The following is a 15,127-nucleotide window of genomic DNA, read 5'->3' on the forward strand; positions in this document are numbered from 1 at the left end:
TTTAGCTAATAGGAGGCCACGTGGCAGAAGAAAAGTTGGTGCAATGTAAACACATTGCCAGGAGCTCTGGAATGGCTCTGTCCATGTTTATGCAGCACATCAACCTCACTGCCGTGTTGCTATTCTCCCTCTTAGTAGCTTATGAAAGAGTTTTTACAGGATGGCTTTATGTATCATATTAATATTTCAGATCAATACAGGTGAAATTGTTCCAAATATTCATTACTATTCACCTACTCTCAAGAAGAAGATGAATAGTAAGTTCATTGTTCTTTAAAATCCTATTTGAATTGTCAAACAGATTCAATAGTACCAAGCCTGGGGTAAGGAATATATCCTGCTGCATTATTTTAGAACTTCCCAAAAACACCTTTAACATTCTAAACTTTATAAAGAACTGGGATTAAGCCTTCATCTACTCCTTCAGTACTTGTTAAGAGTTGTTCAAAGGCCATAAGACTCTGTGCTGCTTCGTTGGGGGGGGGGGGGAAACACTACAGTAGAGATTGGTTCAGGCCAAACATGCAGCTAACCCAAGCCTCTAAGAGGTGCATGCACAATATCCCCAGGAATGTCTTCTTGAACTTTTTCAAATGGATACAATCGTAGTGGTGGAAAGGGGGCATGTCTTTTCTGCGTGGCATTCTCCTCTGCCCCTGCCCTTGTGAATGTCAACACTATGCGCTCCCAGACAGCCAAATTGCCGCTCTTAACTATTTTCATGGAAATCACTTTGCAGACTCAGTTTTCACCTTGTCATTGACTATGTTTATTCAATCACAACAATAATGTTTATGGAAAATAATACAACCTAATAATATTCATCGTCCACAAACCAACTCAGAGTTGCATGCTTCACTGGTTTTACAGTATTTACAAGCACGTTTAAACTCTGCATTCGAATCAGGGCCACCAATACAGAATGTCAATAACTGGTCATTTAACAAGAGAAAGTGCATGTATGTTCATTAAGATGCATTGATGCAGCTAGCATATCAAACTCTTTGCAAGTTCATTATGAACAAAACATGCCTAACAACATTTTCTAATTTTATAAAGATAGGCGGGAATTCCATTAGAGTTTTATGTTGAGTTGAAAGCACACACATTCCTATAAACAAAACAATGCCTTTCCTTCACTACAGCAGGACCAGAACAAGCTCATGACCAGGTCAGGCCCAGGTGCAGAAGCTTCTAGGGATCCACAGTTGTTGTTTTTTCATTGGCTTTTAATGAAATCTTCTCAGGCAAGTAAGAAATACATAATAGCAAGCAGAACATGCATAACAAAATTTGACTGTGAACTTAGTCCTGGTACTACTTGTTGATGCCTCCCCACCTCCCTGACAAAAAAAGAAGAAGATGCAACCAGAGGATAGAAAGATGGGCAAAATGTAGAAACACAATCTGGAAGAGCAAAGGAGCTAATTTATTTTTTAAAAAATTATGCTAAAGGTCAAAAGTGTTAAGGTAGAATACCATTCTATGATAGATGTGGAAGATCTGAGGGAGAACTTCTCCGTCGTCAGGAAACAAATTCAACAGATTGAAAACCTGCAGTACAAAGACCTACCAGCAGCTCTCCTCCGGGACAGAATGGGTTGGAGCTGAAGAAGCCTATCAGCAGCTGTGGCCCAGGACCTCACCAGAGCCCACAAATTCTTGGTGACCTTAGCATTGATTCTGATCTTCCTTTAAAGAAAGAAGCAAGCGTTTGCTCCCTCTCAAGAGATAAGAGAGAAACCAGCAAAACTTCCTTCCTTATTTTGAGCCAATGAGCAAATGGCAATGTTTTAGCTAATAGAAAGACCCCAGGGTCCTAAAGAGCTGGCAATTCCAGTTTTCTATCCTGCTTCTTGTCTCGCTGCTCATTTTCCACTGCAGCCTGGAGGCATCTGAGACAGGTAATAATAATAATAATAAATTTTATTTACACCCCGCCCTCCGCGGCTAGAGCCGGGCTCAGGGCGGCTAACACAAATAAAATTTCAGTAAAAACATAATCAGAAAGAAAGAAAGAAAAGGGGAGGGGCAATTTAAAATACAGGTTAAAATGCAATTTTAAATGCAGCCTCATTTTAAAAGTCAACCATAAGGGGAGGGAAACATAGGGATCAGACTGAGTCCAAACCAAAGGCCAGGCAGAACAGCTCTGTCTTGCAGGCCCTGCAGAAAGATGTCAAGTCCCGCAGGGCCCTAGTCTCTTGTGACAGAGCGTTCCACCAAGTTGGGGCCAGTACTGAAAAGGCTCTGGCCCTAGTTGAGACCAACCTAACCACTTTGTGACTTGGTACCTCCAAAATATTGTCATTTGTGGACCTTAAGGTCCTCCGCGGGGCATACCAGGAGAGGCAGTCCCGTAGCTACGTGGGTCCTAGGCTGCATAGGGCTCCCTAGAAGCTATTTTGTGCAAATTGTTTGGGGGTGGATGTATGGGTAATTTATCTGGAAGATATTTGTATTTCTAGGAGATAGTGATCTGACATGGTTATCCTTTCTGCCTCTGTTTGCTTCCCCCCCTCTATCTCTTGTTCAGCTCTTTGATGGCTGAGAACAACCTTTAGTGTCCTAATCTGTCAAAGGATGTGACAGTGCTGGGTACCTTCATCTTCTTTGATGTTAGACATTGTTTGGAGAACATGAGTCATTGGGAGAGGTGGCTAATGAATAATCTGCACATAGCCAGTCGAGCAAGCCACACAGGCTAACAAGTTAGCTATCTATAAATCAGGTAGTATTGGGCAGTGTCTGAGAAGCTCGTGCATGGACTGATCCGACTGCGGGGTTGTGGTACCTGAGGCTACCTGGGGGAGTCACTTTGCCACTTCTTGAGGGCTTCCAAGTGGCATAGATCTGTTCCTGCACCATAAACTGATCCTATTTTTTAAAGAAACGGCAATGACATAAAGTAAGTCCCCTTAGCGAGAGAATGCACATATGCAGTACGGCAGGGGAGACAATGTCAGACCCATCCTAAATTCACAGCTTAATGTCTCATTCTTTGGAGCCTGGAAAGTGAACTTCTGAATTAGGGCAGTGAAGAAAATGAAGAGCTCGGTCCTCGCCAACTGCTCTCCAAGACAAACTCGCTTTCCTAGAAGACAAGGATACAAAGAATGCTTTAGTGGAGAGCTTTTGCTGCAGTAACGTCTCCTTTTGTAACTAGTTGTAGCTAAAGCAGTAGTGGCAGTGGCTTGTTTAAAATAACCCTGGCAGACTAGGAACCAAATACAGTGGTACCTTCGTTGTTGAACTTAATCCGTTCCAGGGGTCTCTTCGACTCCTAGAACCATTCGAAAATCAAGGCATGGCTTCTGATTGGCTGCAGGAAGCAGCTGAAGCTGAATCGAATGTTCAGTTTCCAAAAAAAGTTTGCAAACCGGAACGCTTACTTCCGAGTTTGGGGTGTTCGGGAGCCGATTTGATCGGGAGCCAAGCCTTTCGACAACCAAGGTACTACTGTACCTGTAAAAGGGATTCTGTTGTTGCAAAATAAATGAAGACGCCGGTCCTATCCATTTCCTACTCAAGTAAATGGGAAAACGGAACAAATATGATCACAGCTTTGCAGAATCTGGAATACATACATTTGAGGTACATAAATTTCTATCATATGAAGTGTTGGAGAGAAATATTTTAATTGGAATCTACCTCATTCATACTACCTAATTTGCATCTAACTAAGCTAAGGGTATAGCAAACTAACAATACATGAGGGATGGCCAGTCTAGTCCCTGTGGGCTGTCAGTGCTACCTATGACACCTGTGAACATCCCCTCAAAAACCCACACTGCCTAATTGGAGGAGGGGACTATGTCAACAACATTTGTGTTGTACCACACTCACAAAGAGAGCCATTTTGTGACTGGTGCCTACATCACTTTCTTATATGTCAAATGTGGCCACTGGCCCAAAAAGTTTGGTAACTTCTGCTATATACAGTATAGTTAGTACTACACCAGGCTCTCAGCTACTAGGCCTCCACCATTTAGTAACTCTTGAAATTTTGATGACGAGTCCATCATTTTTTTTACCTGCAGAGAATGGCAAAAATGCTTCCTTTTTCTTGAACTGCCCGTTCTCCAGGAAATGGCCAGGATTAAACACATTGGGTGTTTCCCATTCATCTTTGTCAAAGTGCAAAGAGGTCAAGTTGGCAAGCATGATGGTTCCCTGTCAAAGAAGAAGCTAGATTAAAAATGTCCATGAACTCTTTGTGTTATATTTTTGTAATCACAGCAGTCAAACTCTGTTCTCTGGTGCAGAAAAGATATGCTCTGAATGAGAGATTAGCTTTTCATTATTAAGTAATTCATCCAACTACATTCCACAAAAACACAGGTTCCAATATAGATCTAAAAATATATTCAATGTCTGCTGGACTACTAAAATTTATGGTTAGAAACACCAGATTTTAGCAAATTTCAGACTGACTAGCTATCCATTCAAACAGAGACTGTGGTTTGGGTCCTGTTTTACAGAGGAATTTGAAGAAAACAAAAGCTTATCTAGCTCAGATCCCTCTATCCTTTCCAGATCATGGTGTATCTCAAGAATACTCTAGCATCTGCCCCAGGGCTAGCATTGCTGTTATGCCAAACAAGCCTAGAATTCCATAAGCAGTAGAGGAGTGAAATGATGGGCAAAGCAGAACACCATAGTGGGAAGGGTCCAGATTTACAACTGACAAACCAGTTTCTCTCCAACCAATGCCAGCCTAATGGTATGGTGCAACTCTGCAGGTAGACATGGGGGTGATGCAACCTGGGACACAACTCTCATCATTTCTGCCCATTAGCTGGTTGGAACTGATGACAGTTGGGAGTCCAACAACATCTGGACTGCACAATATCAGCTACCCCTCATTTAGAACTTGGACTTCAAGTTTCACATCTTAATGGAAGAGTAAAGGCAGATAAGAAAGCTGTATCTTCTTAACATTTACCTTGGGCACACAAAACCCAGCCACTATAGTGTCCTTAGTTGTCATCCGGGGCACATTCAAAGGTATAATGTTGCTTATTCTTTGAACTTCATGAATAACTGCATTGGTATAGGGCATGCTGTCCCTGTCATCCATCGCTGGCTGGCGAGACTGGCCAATCACAGAATCTATTTCTGCTTGGACTTTTGCTACAAAGAAAAGAAGATTTGTCGTTAATACAAGTGCAGCAGAATTGCAGGGGAGACTTGTCATGTTGTTCCATCACTGGGTGGTGGGAAGTGAAGTTGCTTCTGTGCAATTGTGGCCCATTTGTGGAATCACCTTTATTTGGGTTGCAGACAGCAGCTGCACTGGTAGAGTTTCAGCATTGCCTTGGGACTCATTTTTTCACCCAGACCTAATTTTTATTTTCCAAGTGCTTAATGTAGTGGAATCTTCCACATATCAAACATAGAAATATATACATATAGTACGATGATTCAAACATGGTTCTACAACTGTTTTTTGCAGTTTGTGACATACAATAATTTTAAAACTGGAACTTGAACTCTTTTTTTTTTTTTTTTTTTTGCTTTCTCATCATACATAATTTCAGCTTTCAGCCATGTGTGGTTAATTGAATTGGTAAATGTTGAAATAAAAACTGGCTTTTCAATATTTTTATCATTTTAATAACTGTTATTCTCCACAAAAGGACAAATATAATTCCTGCCACTCTGTAACAAGTGATTGACTTTCTTTAAATATAAATACATTATTTCTTTTATATAAATCTTGTAGTTTCTCTGTTACTGTACTGCTCTGTTTCTCCACTGATAATCATAAACGTCTCTTATTTTCTTCGTTAGTTTTTTTCCTATATGTATTGCAGCAATTTCTGTTTATGCTTTATTTAGCATGTAACCTGCCAGAATTCCACATTCTTCCCTTCACTTATCTATCTTTTTTTACACATCTGATGGGTATAGACAGTGCTTTTTTCTTAAAAAATGTTGAGGGGAACTCTCATTTTGTCTCAAGAAAATCACCATTTTATAGGCTGCCATCTGTGGTAGCAACGGAACTGATGATTCACCATGCTATTCAATAGAACTGACGATTCACTATCGTGGGGGGAGGAACTTAATTTCTTTTTAAAAATGTTTCTTCTCCCATTAGATTCACAAAATTTTTATGGGTATGCGTACCCCTGCGTGCCCCCAGAAAAAAGCATTGGGTATAGGCATGTCTGAGTTTGTTAAATTCATTGGGTTAACTGTGGGTAGGACTTAACTGAATCCAACCCAAAGTAATGAAAAGGAAAGAAGCCAATTACAATTTTACCTTGAATTTCTGGATATATGGCCATGTACAGCAAAGCCCAGCGCAGGGTTGTAGAAGTTGTTTCCGTTCCAGCAAAAAACAGATCCTGTGTAGAATGTAGGAGGTTTTCTTCATGGAAACTGGGAGCAGCATCCGCCTTGAAGCAAAGAAAATGCACCAGCGTGTTAAGAGGCCATCGAACACCATCATCCCAGTTCCAGTCCCATCTGTCAAGTGATCACCATGGAATTCCTCAGCTCTATTCCTGAAGAGTATCCAGAACCCAGCAGGGTCACATCAACAATCCTGTACGTTATTGAAGTTGGGATAAAGTATGGGTTTGGTCTTGTCAAAGTTTGGTCTGGACTACAGAGTATATTCAGACAGACAACTGAGGAAATGGCAACTCATGATATGCCTCTACAACAATGCTTTGGGTGATGTTGACTGTCTGCTCTGACAAATCACAAACAAGTGGTGAAATTTAGTGGGCAAATGAGGAAATGCCACCCCATGAAAGGCATGAAATCATATTTATATATGCACTTGTGCATGCAAGTGCACACACACTTCACCTGTTTGTCAAATTAAATACAGAGTCAGCAAAAACAATATGGCCAGCACTAAAGGCTGCTTAGACAAACCACTTAGCTAGGTCTGGCCTTTTAGATTGTACCTCTGCCTTCTTCTAGTATCATTATTCTTTTTAAAAAGAACAACAACTATATACTTGTTGTCCTTTACTTCTCTTACCTTGGCCATTTCATTTAGGTAGGCATCTATGAAGTCTCTGGGTTCAGATGGGTTCCAGTCTTTTTTGTGTTCTTCAATGATTTCTTTCACAAAGGATCTCAGTTGCTCCCAGTTTTTTAAAATAGTCTGATGGGATCCTGGCAGGTGCTTCATGAGAGTGGGAAAGAGATCGTACAGCTGAGGAAACAAACACTAACATCACATATATGTATGGAATATATGTATGTATATTAAATAACAACAACAAATAAATGATTAATAAACATTAGTTTTGTGCACCATCTAGTATTATTTCTGTAAATATTCAGGAACAACGCTTGAATGTCCCCTACAAGTAATAAAAAACCAATTCCTTCCCTGTGGAAAGCTAGCAGAGAAGGTTTTAGCCTTCTCATGGTGTGTGCTACTTTTTCATATGCAGAGATTTTTATTCAGTTACACATGTGATTACCAATTCAATAGCCTAAACTGCGTTTTAGCACATGGTTCTTTTTTTTTATGAATGCTTTATAATACTGAAGGCATCCCAACCAACAGACAATGCTAAATCAAAGCAAGATGGCAAAGGGATATGAATAGGAAGAGATGCTTGGGTGACTAGAATGTGGGAGAAAGAAATCATAACATGAAAAACCCACAGCATGCGAATTAACATTCAACCAGCATGTGGGAGTCTGTCTGGGCCAGAGCATTTCTGACAGAAGACCTACCTGACCCCGACTTCCTTGAAGGTACGTTGCCTCATCAAGCAGTTTCAATAACTTCTGGAAACGACTGTCATGATATTCAAAGCGGTTCCCAAAAGTGATAGAACAAATGATATTTGAAACAGCATTATTAATCTGGAAGTGAGGGTTAAATGGCTGCCCTGGAGGGAGGAAAAGATGGTAGAAGAGTGCTTATGGCTTCCATATAACAAGAACAAAATGTGGGGAATGTAGGTGGGTGTGGATAGGGTTGGATCTTTGAACAGAAGAAACCATTTAGTATGAACGTTACACCCAGTAATTCAAGGACTCTGTGGGATAGAGTTATGTATAAGACATTAGGCACATTGTGCTTTCAAGTGAGCATTTGCCTTCTTTATATTTCTTTATAGGCTGGGATTATTCCGCGACAGGAGGACATAGCTAATATTCTACAGGTGGAAGGTATCTGAAAGATAAAGGTGCAGTGTTGGAGTTTTATACAACTTTCTAGCATACTCATCTGTGAGATCATCAGTCAAGATCTGGCCAAGGCAGGAGGTTAGGAAAGGGCATTTCTGTAGAAGTGGCTAACTAGTATGGCCTGGACCATCTTAATCGGAGGCAGAAAAGAGATGCACAATAGAACAAAACAGCACATCCACTGCCACACCTGCAGATGTAAAGGAGAAGCAGAGCTGTGTGTCTTCAGCATATCGCTGACAATGTACTCCAAAGCTCAGGATGACCCCACTCAGTAATTTCATGTAGATGTTAATCATCATGGGGGATAAAACTGAACGCTGGGGAACCCCACATGGGGCTGAACTGCACTCCCTAAGAATCATCCTCTGGAAATAACCATACAGGTAGGAACAAAACCACTGCAAAGCAGTGTCTTGACCCGAATTCAGACAGCTTTAATATCACGGATGGTGCCACTGGTTTATGGGCTCTGGTGCTCACCATTCTCAGCTTCAATTGCGTCTGTTAGGTATCGGCTCTCCTCCTGTATTCGTTCTTCTAAAGACCTTTTGCCCAAACCAAAGTTTCTGAGAGTTGATAAGGCAAATCGTCTTTGTTGTTTCCAACCAGGGCCATTAGAGAAGATCAATCCTAAATAGGAAGAATTATCATCATATAGCAAATAAGGACTTTTAAAATGAGCAACTGCAAATAGTAAGCTAGGAGAGTTAACAGACCTTCTAATTATAAAAGAGGACTCCTCTCTCCCCTAAGCTATCTGGCTTGCCTGCTTATATCATACTGAAGAGACTGCAAAGTTGACTTTGCTGCTGCATCTGCTGCAGCTGTTTCATTGTTGCTTTTCATTTGCTTTACTGTTTGTATAGTATTTTAATACTAACTTTATTTCACTGTGTGAAAGGTTTTGGGAACACTGATAGAGCAAAAGCACAGCATTTCAAAAAAAAAAAAATTGGGGGGAGAATGAGAACATGTAAAAAACCCCAAAATATTTCATCTGTAGGGCTGTTCTGCTATTTGAATACATGGAGCATCCATGGACCTGGACATCTCAAAGGACACTGCTTCCATTCCCACTGCCCTCTCCATCCTTTATACAGATAGTCAGAGTCACCGGGAAGGCTTAACTCAGCAGCTTTAACGAGGCATTAGGTGTTCCAGCACTCTTTCCATGCCCCAGTCCATGCCAGTGACCCCACTCATGACCACTTATGCAAGTAGTAAGTGCAGTTGTAGGGGTCAGTGCAGCCAGGATTGCTTCTCTCTCAGTCACTCAGCTTGCAAGCAGCATGACCCCCTTAGCTGATACCTGCTCTTCTTAGGAAATGTTGAACTGAACAGATCTTGTGGTTGGAGGTTTCCTGCTAGTGTTGATGCTTTTCATGGAGGTCAGAAGGTCAGACTTTGTGGTTGGAGAGTTCCTGGCATTGTCAAAAAGGCAATGTCTGGGAGGGAGGGAGTAGTGGCAGAGAGTGACCACAGGACCTGCTGAGACCTGCTTTTGGAGGAACTAAGCTCTTCAAGTGTAACTGAAGACTAACTGAGCTGGAGAGCAAATGGAGATTGTCGTAGGCTGCCTGATCATGCAGTGCTCTAAAATGCAGAAGGAATGTACATGACTACAACTGACTTTCTGCCACAGAAGTTTGTTCTCCATGGAGGGCTAGTGGGTTTGGGCAGGCTGGTGGAACACAGGAGATAGTGTGCATATTCCCCAAATGCACTTTCTCCTTTATCTCAGGAGTGGCATGATGCCTGATGAGGGCCTAAGTACAACCCCAGAGCAGGTATGAGGGTGAACTGCTGAATCTGACATTCTGATGCCTTTGTCACAAATTCACAGCAGTTAGGCTAAATAAGCAGGCATGTACCATGGTCATCTGAAATTCACTGAAGTGTGGGCACAAATCGCCTGATCAGCCATTCTGCTAAGGAAGTAACTTGGTAAAGGAACTGGTTTCCAGCTCCTTTCAGGCCACCAGCATGCCACAAACTTAGGGAGAATGTAGATTAGCAGGGTGGAGGGAAGATTATGTGGATCCATTTCCAAGGCTTCCAATACGAATTTCAAGGATATTATTCTTTATTAGATTGCTTTGTAACGCAACACTATTCTCACTTCTTTCAAGAACAAAAGAACTGAAATGAAGCTATCCACTTAAAAAAAAAGAGAGAGAAAAAGGCATGAAAATGCAAATGTAATTAAAAACAATATACAATATTCGAAAAAGCATTATGGCAGAGAAAACTGCAAAAATCTGGACTTGCTACCCAATGCATGGTAAGCTCAGTCAATCTGAACAGTTGAGAGGGTATGCTTCTCTGACGCACATTAATGCTACTGCTTTCATTTGGTGAAATGAAACAGGAAATGCAAATAAAAAAAAATCTAATCCTCAGTCGTGAAAATATAATGTTATTAAACAGTCTAAGGGCTTGTACAATTAGAGCAGACTTTTAAAAGTTCTATAAGTTTAAACAGTTGACCATATTGTAAAAAACTCACCAAGCTTCTTAAAGACTTCATCATTAAGAGGAACGCTTGGACGATCGACAAAGTTTTCACCCTGATGGACAAGAACCTCCTTCACCATGTGCAATCCATTCACAATTACAAACCACAGATTTCCAAACTGAAGGCTGATGACATTGCCATATTTTTCTGAAAGCTGAATGAAGGGGGGGGGGGAGAGAAAGTTAGAAAGAGTATGTAATCCTTTATACAGCCGTACCTTGGTTCTTGAACAGAATCCTTTCCGGAAGTCCGTTCAACTTCCAAAAACATTCAGAAACCAAGGTGTAGCTTCTGATTGACTGCAGGAGCTTCCTGCACTCAGTCAGAAGCTGCGGAAGCTGCATCGGATGTTCAGGTTCCAAAGAACGTTCACAAACCAGATCACTCACTTCCAGGTTTGCGGCATTCGGGAGCCAAAACGTTTGAGTCACAAGGTGTTCGACAACCAAGGTATGACTGTATTAATCTGTCTGCTTGATGCTTATTGAATGCCGGTATGGAAGGAGGAAACTTTGACCACCATCAAATTCATCAGAAATAGCAGGCATGCCTACAGGATTTCCTGGGCTGGGATGCTGTGTCTGAATGGGTCCCCTCCTGAAATATATTAACAAGATGGGCCATTTATGGTAGTCTAGCCTACCTTATAGGGATGCAGGTGGCACTGTGGTCTAAACCACTGAGCCTAGGGCTTGCTGATCGGAAGTTTGGTGGTTCGAATCCCCGCAACAGGGTGAGCTACCATTGTTCAGTCCCTGCTCCTGCCAATCTAGCAGTTTGAAAGCACATCAATGTGCAAGTAGATAAATAGGTACTGCTCCGGCGGGAAGGTAAACGGCGTTTCTGTGCGCTGCTCTGGTTCGCCAGAAGCAGCTTAGTCATGCTGGCCACATGACCCGGAAGCTGTATGCCAGCTCCCTCGGCCAATAAAGCAAGATGAGCGCCGCAACCCCAGAGTCGTCCGCAACTGGACCTAACAGCAGGGTTACCTTTACCTTTAGCCTACCATTCAGAGTTGTTGCAAAGATAAAAGACAGAACAGAAGGATAATGTGTACAACCTTGAGCTCCCATGTGAAAAATCAAGAAACAAATATGTAACGTGTGTGTGTGTGTGTGTGTGTGTGTGTGTACAAGATACAAATATATGTCAATTACAAGCTGGAAAAGCAGCCGCCTTCCTTTAACTGCAATATTTTATGATCCTGCTATTTATAGCAAAATACGGAACTAAACCAAAACAGTTTGCCAACCTAACTCTCACCCCAGATCACAGAGCTGATCTGAGGCAGCTGGAGCTGCAACATTAAAGGCCCAGTTTCTAATGGAAACTAAGCCATAGCTGTCAACTTTTCCCTTTTCTTGTGAGGAATCCTATTCGGAATAAGGGAATTTCCCTTTAAAAAAGGGAAAGGTTGACAGCTATGAACTAAGCACACCTCTGGCATTCTGTTCTAAGAACCATAGCACTGGAAAGCTAGTTTCTTAACATTTATTTTTATTAAAGCACAGGTTTCTTATCTCTGATTCTATCTTCTTTTTAAAAACAAAAATAAAGCATTATTTTTCTTAATTTTGACCTGAAATTTGAAAATGAGTTTGTGGCAAGGGCAGGGGACATCCCCCCTCTCTCTCTCTCTCTCTCTCTCTCACACACACACACACACAGCCCCCTGCAAATACACAATGCAGCTGCAAAGCTGCACCAGATCGTGCTGTATATTTGGGCCTAAGGCAAAATTTGAGAAAAGCAAACTTTCCGCTGGATTGAGGAGCCGAGAGAGATCTCGCTGGTCGCTATGCTGCGCAAGCAGAGATCAGGACTTCCTTCTTGGGCAGACAGGAAAAAGGCAGGGGGAGTGAAAGGAGCCTGCTAACAAAATAGAAGCATACATCAACTGACTTACTTAAGCTTTAGAAAATATACCTCTGGATACCAGATGCTTTTAACAAACAACAGAAAATGCATTTGTCTTCATGCCCCATTTGTGGTCTTCTCCAAGACATCTGGATGCTGACTCTCGGAATCAGGTTTCCAGACCAGGGGGCATCTCAGCCTGCTCCCTTCTGCTGCAATTTTGTATTTATCTCATGCCAGCTGAGTCCTTCATCAAACTGACCATTTCCTTCATCCTTACCTTTTGTACTGAAAGATGAGTCTTCTTAAAATCCAAACTGAGTGCATTGCCCAGCAAGGGAAGAGCGATGGGCCCTGGGGGGAAATCCTTTGGGCGACTCTTGTAACCAGAAAGAAGTAGAAATGTAGCCAGAAACACCAGAATGACCTGCAGGGACAAGGCCTCCCAGAGGACAAGGAGAAACTGGAGCAGCATTTTCAAACCCTTCCTGTGTCAGAACAGACTGCTCTGTGTCGAGGGAAACTTGATTCTGATCCAGCTAGAGCAACCACACCTGCCCTCTTGGTCAATGTTCCTGTGAGAAACAAGGGCAAAGTCTGCACATATTGTTTTAAATCACGCACATAAAGAGGAAGAACCGAGATTACTCATTGGTTGAGTAATTCTACCTACAGTGAAGAGTGGGGGGGGAGAGATTAGTTTTCTTATATAGAATCTATCATTTGTGTTTTCACTTATTTGAAAAGTTTCCATACCAACATTTATAAGAATTCTCTTCAAGTGCAAATCAAAACTCTCTCTCTCTCTCTCTCTCTCTCTCTCTCTCTACTTCTTCTCTGGAGGATGTTTCTATGAGACCTTACTAAGTCCTATGTGAGTACAGACTTGATATGTAAACAATATATAGTTTTTCTATTAGTAGCTGCTTATTTGACAGTCTCACAGGGCTGGAAGGAATCCTCAGGTTTTTCTTTAAATATTTGGCTGCATAATACAATGTTTATACTCATGCCTGAGAAACTGACTTAAATCAAGGGTATGTCAGGGTGCAAATAGACCTGTGAATTTTGCCTCCATTGGCAGGCATTCCTTACTTAGGCCAATCTCAAGGATAGCAAGTCCCAATGAAATATGGCATTAATTTGTATTCATGACATTTGTTTTTGTAGTTTCTATATCAGGTAGGATTTTGTTGTAACATCTAATTAAATGTGTAGTCTCCTGAGAATGGACTTTATTTTATGAGGTAATGGGCAGGAACCCTGTTTTTTTACAGTTACTCTTTTTTTCTTTATTATATTTCATACCTCTTACTGGGTCATTTTTTTAATTCCATAATGAAGTCTCAAAAGTATTATTTTTTAAAGAACACTAGACATGAGATTAGTTCAGGCCAAACATTTATCTGGTTCAAGACTCTCTAAGAATTTCAGGCATAATGTCCCCAAGAAATATCTGCATTATTATTTTTTTTTCAATTGGGCTTTTTAAAGCTGCCCACAACAGAACTGATGGAAAGGAGACACATCTCTTCTGAGCTGGATCCGTTTCTGCTCCAGCCCCTGTGAAAATGAGCAATACCTGCTAATTCAGCCTCAGATATTTTTAGATCCCTGCTCGAATCATCCTTGGTCGCTGACCAAGCTGGTTGTGGACCATGGGAGTTGTAGTCCTGCAGAAACTGGAGACCCAAGGCTGGAGAACTCTGCACTAAAATGACAATGGCAGACCAAGAAAGAAAAAACCTTTCCAAATCCTCGGCCTTACTCATTAAGATATTTCATATTTACAGTTACAAACTACAGTGGTACCTCGGGTTACATATGCTTCAGGTTACAGACTCCGCTAACCCAGAAATAGTGCTTCAGGTTAAGAACTTTGCTTCAGAATAAGAACAGAAATCGTACTCCGGCGGTGCGGCAGCAGCAGGAGGCCCCATTAGCTAAAGTGGTGCTTCAGGTTAAGAACCGTTTCCTGTTAAGTACAGACCTCCGGAACTAATTAAGTACTTAACCCGAGGTACCACTGTATTTCTACCTAAATTTCCCTGAAAACTTTCGTTCTTCCTGAATGACAAGCCAGTAGTTCCAGTAAATGATTCATGTTTCATTATTTTTGTTCTATTTAAAACAGTGGACTAGAGCCTGACTCTGGCAAATTCACTATTCATGATTAGGAATGAAAGGTAGCTACAAATGATCAGTTGGTTGCTACTAGTTGCTGCGCTCTAATATAAGATGTTGCTGTAAACTGTCAAAAGGATACCCTCTTGTGGTTTTATCTTGTAATTGCGCACCAACCACCAAATTGACGTGTCTATTTTCTAAAGGCTGATTCGGTTTTCACGCTGTTACCCACTATGTTAATAACAACAATGCTTTCGGAAAAGAATAAAACATATGGAAAATTCCTTGGCCACGTTCAAGAATTGTATGTGAAATTTTGATTTTATGATATTTATAAGCACATTTAAACTTTGTGTTGCGATTGGGGCCAACAACAGAGAACAAAGTGCATGAATGGTTAATTCCAATGTGTTGATGCAGTTAACATATGAAACTCTTTGCCAGTTCATTTCACAA

General features: G+C 41.3%; 2 protein-coding genes across 5 annotated transcripts in view; both read right to left on the minus strand.

Annotated features, from left to right (window-relative positions):
- Positions 1–1,707, minus strand: part of LOC310680956 (cytochrome P450 2J4-like) — a 29,022-nt gene extending 27,315 nt beyond the window's left edge. The window contains exon 1 of the mRNA XM_083448214.1: positions 1,574–1,707. The gene's annotated coding sequence lies outside the window, so the exon portion shown is untranslated. The remainder of the gene's footprint in view (positions 1–1,573) is intronic.
- LOC310680924 (cytochrome P450 2J2-like) overlaps positions 1–15,127 on the minus strand; it is a 37,475-nt gene that overhangs the window by 9,076 nt on the left and 13,272 nt on the right. Inside the window, exons 1-9 of one of the 4 annotated variants that reach the window (XM_083448139.1) lie at positions 12,825–13,134; positions 10,679–10,841; positions 8,653–8,802; positions 7,711–7,868; positions 7,001–7,177; positions 6,269–6,404; positions 4,946–5,133; positions 4,035–4,173; positions 746–3,094 (exon numbers count right to left, since the gene is read on the minus strand). In XM_083448139.1, coding sequence (XP_083304265.1) covers positions 2,919–3,094; positions 4,035–4,173; positions 4,946–5,133; positions 6,269–6,404; positions 7,001–7,177; positions 7,711–7,868; positions 8,653–8,802; positions 10,679–10,841; positions 12,825–13,019 — 1,482 coding nt within the window. In that variant the 5' untranslated portion in view covers positions 13,020–13,134 and the 3' untranslated portion in view covers positions 746–2,918. Of the gene's footprint in view, positions 1–745; positions 3,095–4,034; positions 4,174–4,945; positions 5,134–6,268; positions 6,405–7,000; positions 7,178–7,710; positions 7,869–8,652; positions 8,803–10,678; positions 10,842–12,824; positions 13,135–15,127 lie in introns of those variants that run through there. The other 3 variants (XM_083448136.1, XM_083448137.1, XM_083448138.1) reach the window with 3 other exon arrangements.

This window comes from Podarcis tiliguerta (genome assembly GCF_965153285.1).
Source record: "Podarcis tiliguerta genome assembly, chromosome: 6".
NCBI lineage: Eukaryota > Metazoa > Chordata > Lepidosauria > Squamata > Lacertidae > Podarcis > Podarcis tiliguerta.